Source organism: Grampus griseus, assembly GCF_964374135.1.
Source record: "Grampus griseus genome assembly, chromosome: 14".
In the NCBI taxonomy this organism is placed as follows: Eukaryota; Metazoa; Chordata; class Mammalia; order Artiodactyla; family Delphinidae; genus Grampus; species Grampus griseus.
In genome coordinates this window covers 63,352,327-63,374,962 of record NC_139008.1, presented here as the reverse complement: position 1 = coordinate 63,374,962, position 22,636 = coordinate 63,352,327, and the positions used below count along the sequence as shown (strand labels likewise).

At 51.5% G+C, this 22,636-nt stretch overlaps 1 protein-coding gene across 1 annotated transcript; it reads right to left on the bottom strand.

Annotated features, from left to right (window-relative positions):
• Positions 1 to 720: 720 nt before the first annotated feature.
• On the bottom strand, positions 721 to 21,329 carry BPIFB1 (BPI fold containing family B member 1; the record flags this gene model as incomplete). The annotated part of the gene is made up of 15 exons (XM_082670440.1): positions 721 to 857; positions 2,413 to 2,489; positions 3,442 to 3,505; positions 4,618 to 4,663; positions 5,559 to 5,626; positions 7,727 to 7,885; positions 8,376 to 8,429; positions 9,376 to 9,555; positions 10,557 to 10,642; positions 12,681 to 12,744; positions 15,777 to 15,858; positions 16,612 to 16,761; positions 17,681 to 17,788; positions 18,492 to 18,627; positions 21,215 to 21,329. The coding sequence occupies 15 exons, from the start codon at positions 21,327 to 21,329 to the stop codon at positions 825 to 827; spliced, it is 1,422 nt and encodes a 473-aa protein (XP_082526566.1). The 3' UTR covers positions 721 to 824.
• Between the last annotated feature and the right edge of the window lie 1,307 nt (positions 21,330 to 22,636).

Genomic DNA, 22,636 nt, shown 5'->3' with positions numbered 1-22,636 from the left:
GTGCTGGGACGGACCCAGAGTCTGGAGGACAGGGGCCTTATTGTCTGTCCTGAACCTGCTGGCATCAGGAGGGCCAGGGAGACAATGACAGTCACGTGCTGTCTAAGTGGGAAGGGACTTCAGTGATAAGGCCCAACATCCCGGAGTCCAGGTAACAAGAGTGACAATGACATCACCCACAGATGACATTGTTTGAGCACCTCCCACGTGCTGGGAACTATTTTCTCTCATTTCATCCTCACCACAGCCCTCCAAGGTGGGGACTAAGATTCTCCCCATTTTACAGAGAAGGAAGCGGAGGCCCAGAGACGGGGAGCCATATTTTAGGGTCAAGCAACCACTGAGGGGTCCAGGCCAGAACTCAAATCCTGCCTCCAGAGTCACACTGTTCAGCGAGCCCCCGACCCACCACATCACCAAGATCAACACAACGTGCGTACCCCCCAGAGAGGCTGTCCTACCATAGGTGGTCTAGAAGCTGACGTGGAAGGCAGGAGGGGGCAACTGGCTTTTTTATTCCTGTCGCTCAGGGAGGTGGCCAAAACCTTGGACCTTGTCCACGTGTGTTTTGATATCACCAAGACATGTCTTGGACATGGCTCAGATTGGCTCAGATGTGCCTGAACATGACCTAGATGTGGCTTGGATGTCCAGTCCCTAAGCCTGCCAGGGGCAAAATGACCTCTGAGTTGGGACAAAGACACACTCCAGACTGCAGGAGTCACAGACAAGTTTATTTACTGCAGAGAGGGCCAGTCTACAGAGCTGGCTTCCACACTTCCAGTGCAAGTCTTCACTGGGAGAGAGGAAAATGGTCTGAGGTTCTACGAGGAGGCCGGGGTGACCACAAGGGCATCCTGGAATTGGAGGAGAAAAGTCAAAAAAGTTTTTTTAACATTCTGCCCTTTTGTGGTTTATGCTAGTTTATCCTCCACAAGGTGACTGCTGGTATTGGGGGTCATGACCTTGAACTCACTCATAAAAAATTCTTGGGAGAGTCAGAGCAGGAGCGTCTGTGTGTGAACAGTGACACCATGCAGGGGCCTGGGGCACAGGTAAAGTATCTGAGTGCAAAGTCTGGGGTTATATAGGACTGTTGTCCCCAGGCCCAGCAGATTAACAAAACTCCCAAGAAGTTTTGGAAAATGTAGATTCCTGGCTGTATCCATTGGGTCCCAGGCAGCTAAATTTTTAACAACAGTCTGCCTTTTTTGAGGAAACTAAGTGTGATACAAGGAATGTAACCTATTCGATTTCCCCCAACATTCTATTATGATAATTTTCAAATATACAGCAAAGTTGAAAGAATTTTATAGTGAACACTTGTATACTCATCACCTAGATTCTACCATTAACTTTTTAAAAGCCATACTTGTTTAATCTCGGATCTGTCCTTTTTTTTGGGGGCCATGCTGCGCATCTTGTGGGATCTTAGTTCCCCACCAGGGATTGAACTTGGGCCCTTGGCAGTGAAAGCACGGAGTCTTAACCACTAGACCGCCAGGGAATTCCCTCAAATCTATCCATTTATTCATTCCTTTGACTAGATTTTAAAACATATTACATTGTAAGGCTATAAAAAGGATATCAGTGTGCTGCTAGTCCAAAACAAATTAATAGAGCAAAACAGGAAATTTGGAAAAAGCAGATCCAAAGTGTGAAATGATACCTTTCTAACCCGAACTGCAAATGATGCTTTGCAACTTGATTAAAAAAAAAAAAAAGGACAGTTGCTAAATGCCCCCTAATAAGAGATACATGAGATCTACTAAGCTCCAGCCACCCAGTTGGATGGACACCTGTTGTGTCCATCCAACATGAATTAAATGCAGTATGTGTCTTAGATAAACTGCTTATATTATAATTGAATCATTGTATATAGTTCATTAGTGCATGGCTGGCCTGTATATTTAGACACCTGCTGGTTTTATGGGTAAGGAACCTGGGCTCAGAGAGGCCAAAGGATCTGCCTGAGGGCCCCTGGCTAGAGAGAGAGGCAGAGTTAGCATTTGAACTGGTCCTCTGGTCCCTGAGTCTAGACCCAGCCTAGGTATCATGCACAGTATGCTGTCATAATTCTCCATCAAAGCCAGCTGAAGCATGGACACAGTTTTTGAGGCTGGGCAGCTGAAAATGAGTCAAATGTCGCCTTGCCTTTGAAGCCAGTTAACAAAGCCTCCTACCCTTCCCTCTGCCAGGTGGGATGACAGGTAAGATAGAAAAGGCTGGAGGTTTATGACTCCAGGCTAGGACAGCCATCCTCTTCCGCTTACAGATGAGGACGTGAGGCCCTGAGAGAGAAGGGACTTGCCCAAGGTCCCCCATAAGTGACCAGAGGGACCAGGATTGGAGAGCAGCACCCACCTCCCATCCCTGGGCTCTCCCTGCGACTGTATGTTTAACCCCACTCACCTCTGTCAGAGACCACGAAGCTGCCTCAAATCCCAAGGCCTTCACCATTGACACTGAGATCCCGGATCTTAATTTGCCTGAAATCACAAGTGTGGTCAGAGAATGGTGGGCCTGGGGTGGGATTGGGCAGCTGTGGGAGGCTCACAGTTCCTTGACGTGGCACTCCCGACTCAGACTGCCCCTTTTGCCTCTCCCTGTTCTCCAGCCCTAGCATCCACCCAGCCTCATCTCCCCATTTTTTGTCTCCAGCCCCAGCTTCTGGCTGCTCCTAAAGGTACCCTCACATCCTCTCCTGCTCCTGCTCAAGAAAGATCAGGGCCTCCCATCATCCACAACACGTGCCTATACTTTGAGATTTCTTACTCTGATAAAACAAAGACATGACAAAAGTCAGAGGTTACCAATTCTCCCCATCCCCAAGACCTGGGGCTGAACGGGAATAATTCCAACCTTTTCTCTTGGCTTCCTCCACTACTGACATGAATAACAGCCAACAACAGCAAAGGCTAAGAACTGTTGAACACTGACTGTGTCAGGCGCCCCCTCTCTGCCCCCATACACACATCTTCTCCTTTATGCCTCTGAGGAAGGTGCTCTTATTTTCACATTTTACAGAGGGAGAAACTGAGGCTCAGGATGATAAGGCAACTTGTCCAAGGCCAGGCAGCCAGCAAGAAGGGGAATCAGCACTTGAGCCCGGGTCTATCGGAGGCACATTGGGTGTGCTCTAGTTGTCTGTTTCCACCTCTGTCTCTCTCCTGCTGTCAGCCCTGTGAGCCTGGGGCATTGCCATGCATGCCTAGGCTCTGGCATGAGTGAAGGAATTGGGCTGGGATGCTGGAGATGGGAAAGCTTATTTCCAGGTGGGTGACCTGGAAGACTTCCTGGAGGAGGCAGAATTAGAACTAGGCTCTGAGGATAGGTGGAAAATAAATGAAAGGGGCCCCAAGTGGAGACACAGGCAGGAGAAGTAAAGCACCTGCCCTCAATGCCCTGGGGACCAGGGGGATGGACAGCAAAGGGACGCACCGTTCTCGTTTGGCAGCAGGACAGAGGCAAGGATCTTGGTGGTGAAGTCTTTCAGAAGTTCAGGCTGTGAAAGAGAAGGGGCCCCATCACCCTGGCTGAGAATCTGAAGTCCTCCCAGCCATTGCTAGGATGGGCACAGTCCCGCCCTGTGGCGAGGGCAGCTGGTGGAGATGCTGAATCTCAGGTTCCTGACTGGTCAGAACTGCAAGGGCTCCATGGACAAGACAGGCTGTGGGGGGAGGGGTGGGGCACAAACCAGGTGACCCTGAATCCAGCAGGTAGGGGACTGGCGTACGTTTGTGGGATGCATCCCTCACCCCCAATCTCAAGGACTCCACCGCTCTGTTTCAGCAGAATTCTCCAAGGGAATTTCACCCTGTTTCCCGAGTTTTTGACTTCTCAAGGGAAGCCAGAAGTCCTGATTTTCATGTGGAAACCTCCCCATTAAAAAATATTTGTCGGGCTTCCCTGGTGGCACAGTGGTTGGGAGTCCGCCTGCCAATGCAGGGGACACGGGTTTGCGCCCCGGTCCGGGAAGATCCCACATGCCGCGGAGCAGCTGGGCCCGTGAGCCATGGCCGCTGAGCCTGTGCATCCGGAACCTGTGCTCCGCAACGGGAGAGGCCACAGCAGTGAGAGACCCGCGTACCGCAAAAAAAAAAAAAAAAAAAAAATTTGTCAAAAAAAATTAAAAGAACAAAAGGGTGGAAAAATTTGCCCCTCTCCAAAACATAGAAACAAATACCCCACCACAGCAGAAGACAGGATTCAACCAATTTGAGATCTCTGATTCAGTCTGACTCAGGGAAACTGAGGACTGGGGGGGAAGGGGCTGCCCAGGGTCACCACTGAGGTGAGTCTATATGAGCAAAATGAGATGTGAATAAAGGAGATTTGTTTCTGATTTAGGGTCAGAACTTTACAGAAGGGAAGTCTGTGTGTATCTGTGTTTGTGAATGTGTGTATTCTCAGCTGTGTCTGGCATACAGTAGGTGCTCAGTAAACACCTGAACCAGGAGGTTGGACTTTGAGGCTGAGATCGGGGAGGCTGGCCAGCTCACCATGGGGCTGCCCGTGGGGACCTTGTTCAAAGCAAATCCTGGGCAATGTCTGCTTCTGAGATGGACTATCCTCGGCAATCCCCTGCATACCCAGCGAAAATCTGTACATACTCACATTGAACAGGCCAATGGCTGAGTTCATCAGGTGAATCTGATCAGAGCTGCAACAGAAGATGCCCATGAGGCTGGTCCCTCGGAGTCCCATTCATTCATTCACCAACTACTTACTGAGCACCTATTGTGTACCAGACACGGTGCAGGCTCTGGATGTACAGCAGTGACCCAAATAAAATCCTTGCTTCATGGAGCTTACATTGTAATGCATGGGGGAAGCAGGGGGAGATAGCAAACAAATAGTTGCCCAGAGAGCAGGCAGAAAGATCACCCCCAGGAGTGAGGACCATGGTGGACTGAGGAGCTCTTTCTCCTTCTAAAGGGGGTACCTAATTCCTAGCTCCACTGTTTGTTGCCATGTAGGAATGCAGGCCATGGCGGCCAGATATTCTGATTTGTATATGTTGGCGACTAATTTATATTAAAAAACCTAACCCTATGTGAGCTGATGAAAACACATCCATGGGCTTGATTTGTCCCAGGAGGCTCCAGTTTGCAACCCCTGAACTCCCTTTGGGGCAGCAGGAGGGTGGTGGGATGAGGGGAGGACAGGCAGGGTTGTAGGAGGCAGCGGGAGCCGTGTGCTGCTGGGCTGGGCTCCGTTGGGGCTCAGCATCTGGGCATGACTGTCACTGCCACTTTCTTGGTGTCCAAAATGGGCTGCCCCAGGCCGAGGGGATGGTGCTGGGCGGCCCCTTCCCACGTGGCCAGGGTCAGCCTGCCCCGTGACTGCTGCAAGGCCATGTCCCTCTGCTTTCTCTCACACTCAGTCCTTGACAGTAGGACAGACCCGGCAAGACAGCCTCTCTGCCTGTCCTGAAGCAGCCTTCACTCACGCTGTCACCCCAGAGGCTCAAAACACTGGGTGTTTAAAGAAACCAGTGGTCACCAGACAGGACTCATTTTCATCAGCAGAATCTTCACAGTGATTTTCATGTTTACCTGATTTTGTTAAAGTAGAGCATAAGTAGGTCACCTCTCGTGTAAAACTGAGCTTCTGAGGTGGCTTCCTGCAACAAGAGAAACCCAGGCCCCATTTATTTAGAGGATGTGTCAGGTGTAGAGTGTGGGGTTCTGCGAGGAGGCTCTGGGACCAAGCTGACACCGTCTGAATCTCAGCTGTTGGCTGTGACCTTGGGAAAGGGTCTGACCTCTGTGGGCCTCAAATTCCTTCTTTATTGGGCTGGTACCTGTACCCACTCCCCATTGAAGAGACTGCACAGAGGATTACTGATCATGACAATGATGACAGTAGCCAATACACACAGAGCCCTCACTGTGTGTCAGGTGGTGTTTTAAGAGCTTTATCTGATCATCTCCTTTGATCCTCACGACTCTTGTGAAGTGAGTCCTATTATTACCCCATTGTAGAGGTGAGGAAACTGAGGGGCAGACAGGATGGTAAATCTTAACCGGTTATTATTATTGGAAAGGTCAGAAACAGCCAGGCCTGAAACGCAGGTGCCGAAGATATCCATCATCTTGACCCATGGGCTGGGGTGAGCCCAAGTGCCAGGCTCCAGCTCCAGGGCAGCTGCACCCAGAGAACAAACTTCTCCTGCAGGCCTGGGCTTGGTGACCTTTTGAAAAGTGCCTGCCATTGGCCATGGAGGGGAAGTCCCCAGGGAGTGAGGCTGGCCAGGGGCAGTCCACTTCCCCTGCTGGTTGGGGGCTCAGAGTATCCTCCCACACAGGAAACCAGGGCACTGAGCGTCCTGGAGTTGTGTGAATGGTGCCCGCTGACGTGGCGTGTGGACAGCCTGCACAGGACATGCAGCGACCCTCCTGTGAGGAGAGTGTAACGTTAGCCTCCAACAACCAGGTGATGTCCAGATTCCTCGGCCTCACTTATCCAGGGCCCAACCATGAACCTCGCCTCGTCTCTTTCTTCTCCCTGTCCTCTGTAGCATGCAGCTGGTGGCCCACTCAGATCCATTTTTTGGGTGGGGCATCATTCTTCAGCTGAATGCAGCTGCGAACAGTGCCCAGCCTTCCCCTTGTCTGGGGAACTGCCCTTGCTGGAGCGGAGCGGCCTTGCTGGGAGGTTATGTTGTGCCTACTCTGGGGACAGTTATGGCCAACAACTGAAAGACAAGGGGGAACAAAAGGCCAACCTTCTTGTTTCAGCCTGGACTCGACTCTGTGGTGCCGCCATGCTCCAGAGCTCTCTGTGGGGTGAAGCAGAAGCGAGCCTCCAGCTGAGACCACATCCTTGCTCAGTCCTTCTCCTGGGAGCTCTCCCCCAATACATCACTTTTATAAGAGTCTTTGTCTCGGGCCTGTTTCTAAGGGCCCCATCTAAGATACCTTCCTACTGGGCTTGCCCTTTGATGACTCCCAGCCCCATACCTTTACGCACAGGGTCCCCCTATATAGAAGCTCTGAGATCTGACCTGCTGGGGTTACTGCAAAAATCAGTTAAGAACTTACTTGGAGCTGATTTAGTTCTGTTCATATTTCAGAAGAGGAATTACCCCTTTCCCTCTCAGCCCTGTGGTTTGGATAGAGCCAAACCCAATCCCCCACTCCTGTGTGTTTGTGTGTGTGTGTCCCAGCTCAGAAAATTTACATACTTCGTTTTTCTGGCCACACTGGTTGGTTCATGAGTGGGCATTTGACCCTAACTCAGCCAATGAGAGTCAGGTTTGGAAGTTCTGCTGGAACTACTGGGAAAGAGAAGCTTTTCCATTGGGGTTGCCAAGCGGATAGGTTGTAAGCCTGATGTAGCTTGGGGGCACTTCCATGAAGGGATAACCTGCCTGAGGATGAAGGTAGCACAAAGAAAAACAAGGGAAGAGAGAAGAATGAAGATGACATTGCTTGAACGCCTGGATCCAGCTATTCCTGAAGCTATCATGACCTAGACTTTTCAGTTATATGAGCTAATAGAATTCATTTTGTGCATGTGAATTAAATTTCTGCCCAAAGATCCTGACTAATAAAGAGCTGGGCCCCCAAATCTCCTGATTCTTGGTTCAGAATTCCCTTCCCCTATCCCTCTGAGATAAAAAGAGTGGTGGAAAGGTTTAGCAAAGCAAAAGGGGTGAACAGGAACAGTGGACAGGGGTGTCCCGCAGGTTGCTGCCAACGTCTCAGACAACTGAACTCACAATGCCCAGGGTGAAGAAGGGGCGGTAGGCTTCATTGGTGGCAAATACTTCCAGCATGATCAGTTGGGCCACCTTGGCATGGCCCTGGTCCACAAGGAGCTCTGGGGTCTTCTGAGTCAGGATCTTCACGATTTGTGTGCGCCCCAGCTGATTTGCTGCCTGAAAGGACATCAGACCCACATGTGACCTCCCAAGTGCCTCACCATGGCCTGCCGGCCCCATGCAGCCCCATGTGGTCTGGCCACTGTCAACCTTCCTGGACTCCCTGCTTCCTCAGATCTTGGAGTAGACTGTTGCTCTCCCCACCTCACAGCCTTTGGTTTTGCTTCTCCCTATATCTGGAATACTTCTCCCTTCAGGGAAGCCCTTCCTAATCTCCCAGACTCTATCAGGTGCCCCAGTAGTGCTCTCATAACCCCTAGAATCTGTCCTTTGTCATCACACTTGTAACTGAATTATTATCTGTGTAATTATTTGATTCAGGTCAAACTGTCCTGTAAGATTGAAATATCCGTGAGGACTGGGACCAGTCTGTTACAGTCACCAGTGCTCGAAGGACAGAGCAGTTCCACACATACTTTACTCCCCAGAGGCCAGTAGACAGAGCACAGCAAACACCCTTCAGGCTGCAGATGGCAAATGGACCAACCTTTTCACTGATCACCTTGATGCTTGACTTCAGCCTGCGGGCCGTCTCAGGAAGCTAAGGAAGAGAGGAAGCCAGAGCAGGTCCGCTGGCGGGGAGAGGGGAGACACACCCCCAGCAGCCCCACTGCTGGGATCCCCCAAACCCCAGAAAAGCTGGGAGGACCTGGTGGTCCAGTGCACATGTCTGTCCCTGGTGGGAAACATCCCCTATGTCAGTGGCTGTGGAGAATGAAGTCCCTGCCAGCCTGGACTTTTATTGTGGGTTGGTGGTGCTCGTGGGTCTGTGGGCGGATGGCTCCCTGTTCTGAGGACATAGAGAAGCAACCGAATTCTTACTATAGTCATGAATGTGGTTGCTGGTGACCACTCCCCTTTTCTTGTCATCCCAGCCCCTCACCCTGACTTCTAATCCCCGAGATCTTGGTGATCTCTTGTCTGTCAGCTGACCTGAAGTCCTGTCCCACTCCCCTAACTTTGGGCCAACCCTATCCCCTTCTGGGCCTCGATTTCCCCATCGGTCATCCCGGTGAGGTGGCACACTCCAGTTGACTAGGGGTGGTTTTCTGCTGTGCTGGTTTGATCAGGATTCTGTGGCTGTGTCGGCATCCAGGGTCAACAGGAAGGAGGGCCCCGAGAGATTAGTGATGTCTGCCGTGGGTCCTGCAGTGGACGACGGTGGTGCCATCACCATCCCAGGGCCAGTCAGAATCTAAAATGCCCTTTGGACAGGCCTGTTATTTGGTAGAGGAAGCAGGCATTTCAGGTTCCAGGAGGGCAGAACTAGGACTGGTGCTGGATGTTACAGGGAGGTTTTCAGCTTTGGAGTTATATATCAGAGGCAGGGTCTGTTCGAGAAGGGAGTGAGCTCTCCATCACTGCAGGTATGTAAGCTGAGCCTGACAGATGGTGCCTGCTTAGGGGTCCTTGTGTCCCCGTTGATTCAGGAAATCCCCATAATGCGGCAGAGGTGGCTTCACGCTCTGTCCCATGCTGAGGCTTACCACATAGTCCAACAGGACCATGAGTTCTTCTGGAGGGAGCAAGGCAGCTACTGCAGCATTCACTATATCCTTCCTCATGGTGAGGCTGAAAGGGCTGTGGTATAGGGAGGGCAGATTCAGGGAATCCATACTGTCATTGAACAGCTTAGTCACCTTTCCTTCCGAGTCCACCAACTTGGCCTAAGGAGACACAGAGCAGAAAGTTGTCTGGGAACTTTAACTCCACGACATATCCAGTAATAACCTAGAAGGAAATGACACCATTCATCTTGTTTCCCTTTTTGCATTTGCTGCCAGGAAACTCAGCCTGGCATTCAGTGCTTTGCTGTAGATGATGACTTATCTCAGGTGCCTAGCAACATCTACTGCACTTGCACCCCTCAGGTAATCTCTGATTTTTAAAAAATCTAGATGTCTTATGTGGCATTTAGGTTTCAACTTCTCAGATACCTCACAAACCCTTTAGATGAAGGGAAAATTCAAGACTGCAACAGAACGGATGGAAATGTTTGATGCTGCTGTTTTCCAAGGATCCACGAAAGCTGGTCTGAGATTCACGCTCCGTTGCTTGAACTGGTCCCTGAGGGCGTCCAGCCCCAGTGTGGGTGGGAGGCTCCACATTTTATAGAGAACTGATGGTTACTGGTTTCTTGCCAGGCCCCATGCAGCCTCATTTCTTCCTCTCCTTGGTGACCATTGTTATTACATTTTACAGATCAGGAAATTGCGGCTTAGAGGGGTGAAGAAACTTGCCCAAAGTCACACACCAGGGAGCTGTGGAGCTGGGAGAGAAACTTAGGTCTGTGTGATCCTCAATGATGTGTCTCCATCCTGGGCTCTTGTTCAAGGTCACCAGGTATTTGAGGAATGGAAGGGGCTTGCCTGCAAGAAAGGCCAAGAACCCCACACACTCTGGACCCTGACTGGAAAAATCAGGGTTGCAGGAAATCAGGTCACTGGGGTCCATGTTCTGTGTGTGGCTTCCAGCTGCTGATTTTTCTCCATCAGAATGGTTTACATGGGACACATTCAGCCTGTTGAGATTCTTCTAAATCAGCCTGTGTGTCCTAACTGTGACTGGCGTTTTTCTCCCCTGAAACAGACCCATGGTGTCTGACCCTTGGGAGTCAGAGAAGGGCAGTGATGTCCCCACTTTCTCCTTGAGGTCCCATGACACTCACCCCCAGGATGAGATGAACGACATTATGGTCGATGGCAGGAGACATAAAGTCAAACTCCAGATGGTCAGAGTTGAGAGAAACAGGCACTGCTCAGGGAGAAGAAGAAAGTTCTGTGAGGGCGGAGGACAGTATTGGATGGGATGGTTTGGGGCTGCTTTGGGCTGGGACAGCATTATTGCATGAGGTGGAGTAAGGGGAGGGGCAGGCGTAATGATGATGTTGATAAGGACCATGATAAAAATGATGATGGGGCTTCCCTGGTGGCGCAGTGGTTGAGAATCTGCCGGCTAATGCAGGGGACACAGGTTCGAGCCCTGGTCTGGGAGGATCCCACATGCCACGGAGCAACTAGGCCCGTGAGCCACAACTACTGAGCCTGCGCGTCTGGAGCCTGTGCTCCGCAACAAGAGAGGCTGCGATAGTGAGAGGCCCGCGCACTGTGATGAAGAGTGGCCCCCGCTTGCCACAACTAGAGAAAGCCCTCGCACAGAAATGAAGACCCAACATAGCAAAAATAAATAAATAAATTAATAAACTCCTATCCACAACATCAAAAAAAAAAAAAGATGATGATGATACTGACTGACATTTATTGAGCATATATCAAGCACCAGGTAATGTGTTAAACTTTTACATGTGTTAGCTCATGGAATCCTCACAATAACCTTAGGAAGTAGGTCCTACAATTACCCTCATTTTACAGATGGGGAAAGCAAGGCTCACGAGAGTGAAGTGACTTGCTCAAGGGCATCCTGTGGGTTCTGGTTTGGAACAAAACTGACCTACTGCTTATACCTGTCTACCTCCCCCACCAGACTGATCTGCACGCCCCCCCAGGGTCTGGGTCTGTGCTAGGGATTGCGTGCGTTTGCCTTGGGATTTCCCACCTGGCCGCCAGATGGCGGCGGCGTCTCATGTGCCCGGGCGGAAAATGGAGAGGACAAGGGAGGGGCGCAGAGGCGGACGGGGAGCTGGTCGTTGGTCTGCCTACTCCTCGGGGAGGCCTCCTGCCCTGCCCCTGGGGAGCAGGGAAGCCGGACAGACTTGGGTTGGAGCCCCAGCAGCCTTGGCTAGCCTCTTCCTGCCTCTGAACCTCAGTTTCCTCATCTTAAAATGGGGATAGAGTAGTATACCGGCCTCATAGGTTGTACAGGACTGGTACCTAGTAAAGTTGGCTCAAATCTGAATTAAACCAGATTTGGAACTTGAAGAATTGGGTTAAAGCCTTCCCCTATCATTAATTTCCTCTGTGGACTTGGACAAATGATTTCATTTCTGAGCCTCAGTTTCCTTATCTGTGAAGTGGGGTAGTGATCCACTCCACTTCATGGAGTTGTCTGAGGAGTCAGTAAGATAGTGTATATAAAACACTCAGCCCAAGGGCTTGGCCCAAAGCAGGTGCTCTATGGGTGCTGAATGCCTATTGATTCCATTCTCTTCTTTCCACTCCTCTCTGGGGGCTTTGAACGAACCTCTTCAGATCCCAAAAGAGTAGATGGTAGAATTTTCTTCTTCCTACCAGTTCCCTCTCTGAGGGGTCCAAGAACTCAGAATTTCACTGTGAGTGATCTGAGGATACAATTTATTTCTTCCCTAGTAGCCCATAGTAGTCTCTGATCATCCATCCATCCATCCATCCATCCAACCATCCATCCATCTATCCACCCATCCAGCACACATCTGTAAGCACCTCTCTGTGCCAGGCAGAGAACCTGCTATGTATCTGGAACTTTCCCATAAACTTTTAAGCCTCACTAACAATTCTGTGAGGTAGGGCTGCATAAACCCCATTTTATAGATGAGGAAACAGAATAAGGAGGTGGAGTTGGCTTTTTCAAAGCCATGGAGCAAATCAGTGGCAGAACTGGGATTTGAACTTGCGTTTATCTGGGGCGCCCACTGGCTCACATAGAACCTTGCACATACTGTGTGCTCATGAAGTCACAGTTGTGGTGATTTCCTGTCTGCTCATCCTGGCCAGGGATCAGATGATTCTTGTCTCACTTGCTCCTGGGCCAAGTTGCTGCTCAAGCCTGATGGGGGGAGGCCTGCCTTGGGCAGGGCCAGGGCCTGGAGGCCAGCTCAGCAGTCAAGGAGAAAGGTATGAGAGAGCGGCGCACCTACCGTTCGTCAGGTTCAGGAGGTCCTCACGCATGTCCTCAAAGGCTGCCTCGATCACAGGGCACAGCTGCAACAGCACAAATGCAGGGCCTCCATCAGCCAGGCGCCAGCACATAGCCCCACAGTGACCCATGCCCAGCTCTCCTGAGCTGAGTCCCATCCCTGTGCCCACGGCCAGCCAGATTTTCACCCATGGGCTTGAGGACTCAGTGGTGCGTCTACGTCCCCAGCCATCACCGCTGCTCGGAGCCCGTCACAGCCTCTGGTGTCACTTGGCATCTTTTGCAATGGTTTGTCCCTTGCCCTGTGTCCAGGGTGTGCCTGTCCTGTCAGCTGTCCTCCCCTCAGACTCATCGTGTTCACAAGAGCCCACGTTTCCATAGGAGGGAAATGGAGAATGCGTTCCTTCATTCACTTCTTGAGTCAACACTAGGTACTGACTTCCTTCCACGTGTCAGGTTAGAATACAGGCCAGCAAGACAGACCCAACCAGACTTGCGAACAATCTCTGTGGGTTTCTAGCTCCAACATATCTCTTTGCCCCCCAAACTCTTCTCCCCTCAAAATTGCAGCAGTTCTCAGCAGGGGAGGATTTTGTCTCCCAAGAGACATTTGGAAATTTCTGAAGGCATTTTCAGTTGTCACAGTTTAGGGGGAGTGTTACTGGCATCTAGTAGGTGGAGGCCAGGGATGCTACTAAACATCCCTCAATGCACAGGACGGCCACCACAACAAAGAATTAGGGGGCCCAAATGTCCATAGTCACAACCTCTGGCCTGAGCTGTTCTTCTTGGGCAGGAAGTTAAACAATTGGCTTACTTGACCATGGGGCCCAAACGCCTTGTTCTCTGCTCTAGGCAGCCTGTTTTCCAGGGCAGTGCTCTGAGATTTTGTCATTTTGTCTTAGGTACAATTTCCCCAGTGAAGAACCTTCTCATTGACCACCCATTGCTACTCTCGAGAAATGACAATGCACTTTGACGAATGTTAATTTTTCCTATGAAAATCCTGTTCCCTGCTCCAGCTGCTTTGCCAACCCTGAACCCAGGAAGGATGGAGGAGTTGAGCTCACAGACTCCCAGCATTCACTGCCTGTTCCTCACGGGAAGGGTGTCGCTGGCACCCTCTGCGTCTTCTCCCACAATTCCCCTTCCTTCAGTTCCACCCCTGGGTCTCAATCCTGGCTACATATTAGAATCCTCCTCTGGGGCAGCTAGGATCCTCCGGGATACCAGGGCCCCACCAGGCCAATTAAATCTGAATCTTTCAGGTCGAGCCCTGATATCGGTATTTTAAAAAGCCTTCCCAAGAGGTTCTGATGTGCATTTGGGATTGGGACCCACATATTTACACTGAAAGGGGCATCAGCATTTTCTAGATGGGCTCCTGCCAGATTTAAACATGCTGCGCCTTTTTCCCTTCATGCCAAGTAAAATATTCATAGGACTGCAGTTTCAAATCCAGTGATTCATGGTGGGAAACCATGATGATTAATGGAATGCCAGTTTCACTTTATTTGGCTTTTCACCCTTAAAAACAGATATCATGCAAAGAACATTTTATAATCCTAAGTTCTTGCCATCTTTTCTAGTGGAAGACACATCTTTAGCTATTAAAGTATAATGCCAGTTAAAATATGATTTTGCTGGAGGCTGGGAAAAAATTTCCAGCTGGGCTCTACTTGAAGAAACTGCCACCTTTAAATAGAAAAAAAAATTTCTTAAGAGAAAAAGTACCTCACATAAGTAAAGCTAAGTTTTACAGAATTATTTACTTTCAGAGTCCTTTCAGAAGGCTCTCTGGAATGGTTTTAAGAAGTATTAAATACGGTGCAGCTATTAAAATAGTTATGATTATCATATCTATCATAGGAAATAGACACACTGTAGAGGATATCAAATAATATTGATGTCGAGTGCAGCCACATAAAAATCTGAGTGCATGTGGATGGAGATTTGGAAAACAACAGGCAAAAGAAAAAATAACTGCCAAGGTTGAAGGATTATGGGTATTTTTTTCCCAAAAGTTTTGGTTATAATAGTGTGTTTTCCATTCAAAAAAGTTTTTTTATTAAAAGTATATTAATTATTTGACAAGGTGTTTTTATTATTTATTTATTTCATTTTGGCCATGCAGCGCAGTGCGGCATGCAGGATCTTAGTCCCGTGACCAGGGATCGAACCTGCGCTCCCTGCAGTTGAAGCGTGGAGTCTTAACCACTGGGCTGCCAGGGAAGTCCCTGACAAGGTGTTTTTAACCCCAGGAGAATCACTGTTGTGAACACATCTTGGAATTTACAGTGAAAATCAATGGTCACGGTGGATGAATCCAACTTATAGAGTTTTAGTTTACCTGTGACATTGAAGGGACATATAAAATGAGATGGATTCGTGTTTATGAATAAGAAACATAAGAAAAATAAGTGCAGCAAGACCTGGTGGGTGACAAACCCCTGATGACACAACCAGGATGGTGAGGCCCTGGTGTGCTCGAGCCAGCTTGGACCAATTTACGAGGGCCAAACGTTAAATTTTTAGGAATATCTGAGCTTGGTGCTAAACCTGACATTATTAAAAATTAAGTTGTATAAACTTACAATTAAATAAGTTATGCTAAGATCAAAGTCAATGAAAACTCATTACTTCCTAATTATTTTGTTTATTTTGCTGTTATCTACTGTTCTTAGCTTATTTACATCTATTGTATCTGCATGGTGGAAGTGCCATACAAGAGTGGGCCACCAGGCATCTCTTCCTGACTCTGCTCAGTGACGTCACACTAGTAGCTTGAAACTGGCAATGGAAGGGGTGTTTACATCAAGGAAATCAGTAAATGTTACAAATCAGAGCTCCCTTCCTTCAACCAACCCCTCCTGAGTCAATTGTGAGCAATTGTCAGCACATCACTGTTCAAGGTCCCCTGGCTGACTTTTGGGAGTTTCATTACCTTGATCTCAAGAATCCACTGCTGAAAGAGTGACCCAAGCCCAGAAGCTTCCCACTCAAGGAAACGCAGGTCCCTTAGCACCAGCGTGCAGTTCCATCCCCAACCACAGGGGGAGCAAGCTTCAGAGGCCAGAGAGACCCTGATTCCACTTACCTCGCTTTTCACCAGTTTGGGCAGGGCTGGCACCAGGAGGCTTATGACCTTGTCAGCTAAGGAGTTGAGCAGGAAGGAGCGCCTTCCCAAGAGGAGAAGAGGAGAGAGATGAGGCAGGGTCAGAGATGATCACCCCTCCCCTGTTTTACAGGAGGGGAGACTGAGTCCAGGGGAGGAAGGAACTTGCCCAAGGCACAGGGCCTATTAGAAACAAGGCTGGGGTAGACCCTGAGCCTGGTGTAGACAGTGGCAGACAGTTCTCAGGGACAGGGCCTGGGGCTGTGCTGGACACTGGGATGAGGACAGTTGGCATCCCCCCCATTCTCCTGCTAAGGAGAGATGGAGGGAAGCACCATGTCTTTGAGCATCTTTTGCGTGCCCTGCCCTCAGCTGAGTGCTTAGCGCTGCTGCCCTGTTAATCCTCTCACTGTGGCCTGGAAGGTGAGGCATGGGGAGGTGACTTGCCCAGCGTCACCTGGACAGTAAATGAAGGAGACACGTTTGCCTGACTCCACAGTTTATACCCATGGCTCCACCCTAGTCTACCTGTGTGGTTTGAGGGGCCTAGGAAAGAGCCTCCTCTCCACCTTCAAAAGTTTGCCCCAATTTCTGGCATGATGCCTGAAATCCCATCATTATCACTTCACCCTTGATATCTTGAGCTCTCTTTGACATCACAGATTTCCTGGAGGGAGCTCCAGATCAGGAGTCAGGAGAGATAAGTCCTTTTCCTTCTGTGGGCTTCAATGTTCTCCATCTGTAACATGGGGCCAGGACACCACCTGGCTTCCCTCCCAGGCATGCCAGGAGCCCAGTGGGAGGAGGTCACACTCACTTATGTAGCAGGCTGATGCGCAGCCTCCCGTGGCTGTTGGAGCAGTTGCTGAGGACCAGGCGGGAGTGGTCTCTCTCGCTAGTCTCCACGTGGATGATGGCTTGGGCCTCCACCTCCATGTGCAGCTCCACAATGGTCTTGACCAGGGGCCTGGGAGTGGAGGAGCCCCATGCTGTGAGCTCCAACCCAGCTTCAGGCTGGATCAAGCCAAGCCTGCTTTCTACCTCTGTCTCCTGGCTCTCACTCCTCCCTTCTCAGGCTCCTTGCTGGGTTCTCCTCATCTCCTCAACTGTTGACTTCATTGTGTCCCAGGCTCAGTTTCTGGATTCCTCTCCTGGTTTAAATCCTCTGCCTATGTCAGTAGCTTCCAAACTTATACTCACTTCTCAAATGTCTCACAGGCATCTCAGGTTTAACATGTACAAACTGAACTATGGCTCCTTCCCCGAATCTTCTCCTCTCATGATCTTCCCTGTTTTGTTTGCTGGCCACTCCATGCTGCCTTGACCCCTCAATCTCCCCTCTCCTCCCGCCCCACCCTGAGCCCCCATTCAATCTGTCAGGAAATCCTGTTGTGTCCTCCGAGACGTATTTGGAATCTGTCTACTTCTCACCACCTTCCTGTTCCTAAACCCCGGTCCATGCTATTATTGTCTCCTCCTGAATTATTGCAGTAGCTTCTGGATAGCCTCCCTGTCTCCACTCTTGCCCCCATACACAGCAGCCAGAGGGCTTCTTGAAGAATGTGAAATCATGTCATGTCCCTCCTCTGCTTAGAGCCCTGCACGGCTCCCATCTCGCTTGGTAAAACCAAGTCCTCACCTTGACCCACAAGGCCCTGTACGATCTGGCCCCAGATGCCTGCTGGGGCACCACCTCACTGCCCCCTTTCCCCGCTCTCATTCCGTTCTGTGAACAAGGCAAGTGCACTCTTGCCTGAGGGCCTTTGCCCTTGCTCTTTCCTCTGCTTGGAACTCTCTTTTCCAGACACCTGCATGGAGGATGGGGGTGGGGAGAATGAGTGGAGGAAACTGTCAGGCCAGCTGTGCCTGACTGAGGGGACACTCACGTGTTGAATCCAGCTACCATGTCCAGGGGAACATTGATCATCAGCTCCCGGCCATCATGTAGGGGTTGCACCTGCAGCTGGTGGATGCTGGCTGAGGTGACTTTCAGCCTGGATGGGACACAAGAGAGATGAGATTCATGCCTCATGTTCACTGAGCATCGTCCCCAGACCAGCTTCCCTCCATCTTTCCTGTCTCCAACCCCCCAGTGCCCAGCCAGCAGCTGGACCCAAGCCCTGTGTGCTGACTCCTCCTCAGCACGGTCTTGCCCCCATCCTTCTCCTCTCCCCTGCCCGCAACACTTCCATGGCTCCCCCTTCACTTAGGAGATGAATCCAAGCTCCTGGGGCTGACTTGTAAGACCATCTGAGCCCTGGCCCTGCTGATCTCTCCCTCTTGGCCTTGGGGTCTGAGCACCGGCCACTCTGACCCTCACCTCCCCCTGCCCATGCCTTTCCTCAGGCCAGTCCCTCTGCCTGGAATGCCATTTCTTCTTGTCTCCTGGTGAGCATGGAGTCATTGGCTCCCCTGTCCCCTCCACTGAGAAGCATCGCCTTATCCCTTCACCCTCCCATACCAGGTGACCTTCCTCTGAGGTCACCCCCCTTAGGGTTCCTGGGTCACTCTCTTACGGTTATTGTTACTCCTCTGGGAGCCTCTGAGGGAGAGGCTTTTTTTGAGCCATCCTTCACGGTCAGGCACAGAGCTGATACCAACCAATGCTTGTTGACCGATCGATTGAGCATGCAAAGCGCGTCCCGGGCAGATGTGTGGGCAAAGAGCTAGCTCCCGACTTGGTTCTGCTCCACTTACCGGACGATATGCTTCAGGATGGACCTCACCAGGCTGCTGAATATGCCCCCAGCCGACTCCTTCTTCATGGCACTGAGCAGCGGCAGTTGCCGCAGGGTGTTGACAGCATCGTGATCCTTCAGTTTCTGTGTCAGCCCTGGAGACAGATCCCAGGGATTAGGGTCCAGCAGGGGGGGCGAGAAGGATGGCTTGGTGGGGGCTCCAGGCTGGAAGGGGACATCACTCAGGGCTACGTGGACTGGGATATAAGGTGAGGCTCTGGATGGCTCCATGCTGATCATCTCCACTGTGTAAATGTGGCCTGCAGGACGATGGTCCGGATGGGTCGCTTTCACATGAAGACTGTGGCTGGGCACGGGTGGGACCATTCACACCCTTGAACATTGCCAGCCTCTGCCGGGAGTGTTGGCCAGGACACCCGGCACATGGACCTGCAACTCTCTCCCTAGCCAGGGGCAAACACTCTGGAGCCAAGAGGCAGGGAACTCATAAGGCCTTGTTTGGGGCTGTTTTGCTGCTGAAACTCACTTGCTAATGATTCTCTGACATCCATATCCTATGGGCCTGTTGTCCAAAGAGCCCCAGGTGCTGAGTAGAGAAAGGAAGAGCCAGGACCCCTGGGTTCTGGTCACTGTTGGACTTTTTTTCCTGACAGCTGGAGCCCATTTGACTTGTGTGCAGAGCAGCTCAGAGTGCTGGAGAGCTGATGCTCCAGAAGAAAACCTCAGCCAGTGACTGACGGGAACTGGTGTATAAATACCCCAGCTCCCTCCACCCTCGGGCAGGAGGACTTAGGTGTGTCGCCGCCCCGTGGGGACGCTGTATCCCAGAGTCCCTGTGTGTTGGTGCCTCTCAGAGACAAAGTGGGCCTTTTTGCCTGCCCTGTGACAATGGAGCTGGTCCCTGTAAATATTCCTCCTCTGCCAGCTGGCGCACTGTTCAGCACTGTCAGTAGAGGCTCTGGAGGGACATGGGGGAGGAAGGAGCTTCCCCTCCTGGCCTTGGTGCTCCTCTTGCCAGACTCCAGTGGCATCACCTCCCAGAGCTTCAGGCTGTGAGTTGAGTGGACTCCCATGGGCAGCCCATGCTGGGGGCACCCCAGCTCCCTTCCAGGCAGTTACCCAGGGACAACTTCCCAGTGAGTCAACAGCAATCCCTTTGTCCAGGGGCTGCCCCCCAAAGAAATCCATTTGCTCCTTGGCAGGCAGTTCTCTGCCAGGTGGCCTCAGCCTGCCAACCGTGGACCAGCTCTCACCCCAGACAGCTCAGGGACTTTCCCCACCACTCAAGGGGCTTCAACACACTCCTCCCATGAGTTCTGGTGAGGATTCTCTCCTCCAAGTTTCTTCATTACTTGGATTTGAGCTCCCTACTGCATCCCAATCCCTAGGGTCTCATTTGGCGTTCTCACTTTTTTTCCTTTTAGCCAATTTTCCAGTATTCCAATTCCTGCTGATAATTCTTCATACAAACCCATCCGTTGGGCTTACTGTGTGGTTTCTGCTTCTGACTGGCCCTGACTAACACAGACGCCCAGTAGGACTGAGCTGCAGCTCCCGGTGGTAACTGGCTTCCCCTTACCTGACTTGCTTCCCGCTCTCTTGCAGGTATTTCCTGGGATCGCCTCCAGGACAACCCACCTGCACACAGCTCCTGAACTCAGACGCTGCTGCTGGGGAACCTAAATGGCTGCTCTTCTCCAAGCTCCTTCTGGCTGAAATTCCACATGCTTGCGATTCAGCGTGGGCCCAAGGCACATATGCCTCCCCAAAGAGTGTCAAGAGCTCTCTGCTTCCCATCCCTCCTAGGGGTTCCCTCCTCTGGTTACAATGCCTGTCTGGCCCTGCAGGACCTGGCCCATCCCTGCCCATCCAGATGCAGCCCAGACCCACTGCGTACAGAGGATTGGTCTCTACTTGCTCTAGGGGGACCTCCAGAGCCCACTGATTTCCTCCCTCTCAGGGGACAACACTGGAGCAGTGGTTCTCAACTGGGGCAATGTACCCTGGGAGACACTTGGCAATGTCTGGAGACATTTTTGGTGTCACAGCTGGGCCGAGGACGCTGCTAAACAGCTAGAGTGCACAGCACAGCCACCCACAACAGAGGTATTCGGCCCCCAAGGTCAGCAGTGCTGAGATTGAGAAGCTGAGCTGTAGAGGCCATGAAGCTCTTGTTACTTCCTGTAACAAGAAGGTTGTTGTTACTTCTCAACAACCTAAGGGGGCGGACCCTCTTCCAGAGGAGGAAACCGAGGCTCGGGGAGTTACCAGGGCCACAGAGCTGGAGCGTGGTAAAGCTGTGCCCGTGGCCCAGGCGGCCAGACTCCCAGCTGAGGGTCTTTGCTCTGGAGACTAGCTGCGCCCTGGGTCTAACTCAGAAGAGGCGCTCTGGCAAAGGGGTTTAAGGGAGAGCGGCCGGAGAGGCAGTTGCGTCGTCGCGTGCAGTGGCCGCACACCCCTTCTGCAGGCCGTGGAACCTCAGAGTAGTGAGTTTGGGAATCGTGGAATTTAAGAAGAAGGGGATCTTGGAATCATGGACTCTTGAGGATCGTAGACACTCCCCAATTTTGTAACTCACCCAATCAAGTCTCACCCAAGACCTGGGAGCCCAACAGTGCCCTGCATACCCCCAGTGATGGGGAACTCTCTCCCTCCTTTGGAGGGCTGCTTTACCTGCCCCCTTGCCTTATGGTGGTGAGGCCTTGGGCAGCCAAGACTTACTTTGTTCGATGACTTCTGGGCCGAGGCTGAGAACCGCAGGAGGGCTGAGGGTGGCTCCCACCAGATTGGCTGCCAGCAAACCACAGAGGAAGGTGAAGGTCCGTGGGCTGGCCATCTTCTTGGGGGTGGGCAGGTGGCCCATGGCACAACCTGGGGTGAGCATAGAGGGCCCTGTTAGCTGGGCAGAGAGACCCAGGCCAGGCCCACCACGCCTGGTGACTTGGGGCATGTAGTCCAGGAGAGGCTGTTTAGTGAGATGGTCAATAGAGTGGGCTCTGGAGCCCTACTGGGTCTCTGTGTCCTTAGACAATCAACTTAACCTCTCTGTGCCTCAGTTTTCTCCTCTGGAAAATGGGTATCATAACCACTACTTCATGGAGTCGGGATTAAATGAGTTAATATCTAGAAAGCATTTGGCACGGTGCCTTTCGCGTGGCAAGCACTTGGAAGATATTAGCTATTTTCTTACAAGACAAAACAGTGCTCAGGACAAAACACTTCTGCTTCTTCAGTTCCTCAGCCAACTTCACTTCCTGGGGTTCCCCTCTTGCTTTACAAATTTCCAGTCTTTCCAAGCTGCTTGAAGTTCCCAGAACTTACCTCGTTCTCTCCTGTGTGTGCGTTTGCCCTGCTCTTCCTGCTTCCTTATCTGCCTGCTGAACTCCTGTTCATTCTTGAAAACCGCTTACGTGTCCCTTTCTCTGTAAAGCTTTCCCTCTCCTGCAACCAGGGAGCCTGGACCACACTTGGAGAAATGTCACCCTGGAGGCTGGTATGTGCCCAGGACAGGAAGTTTGGGGGCTGGAGGGAGATGAGAATTCAGGTAAGATGCAAAGTGGTAGGAAAGCTCTTTGCTTAATTCATAAAACTCAGTGGTTTGAGGAGGGAGTAGGTGGCTGTTTGGAGCCAGGAAGAGAAAGGCAGAAAGAGAGAGGAGAGACCCATGGGTGCCTCCCGGGAGAGGAGCTTGGGGTGTCCTGGCTCCTGGGCTGCTCTGTCCCCTGCAGGGCGTAGAGCATCCGCAGCTATAACCTCATCCTGAGCTCGCCAGCCTGCATCCTGGCTCTGCCCCCAAGCACCCTTCTGCCTCCTATGGGCGGTCCTGCTTGGAGGGACGGAGGATCCTGACCCAGAGACCTGGGCTCTTGCTTGGCTCAGCACCCGGGTTTCTTGTTGCCTCAGACAGACGTGGCCTCTGGATGACGAGTGTCTTCTGTGAGCTGGCGCAGTGTGAGCTCTCTGACGCACTTGCAGTAACGCTTCAATATCTGCCTTGCTGACCAGGCCAAGGGCTCCGGGAGGAAGGGTTGGGTCTACCTGCACCCCACTGTGTCCCCACCAGCCAGCCTAGTTCCTGGCACACAGTGGGTGTTTAGTAGGTAAATGGTTGCTGAATGAATGAATGGCCCCTGGGAGCCCTGG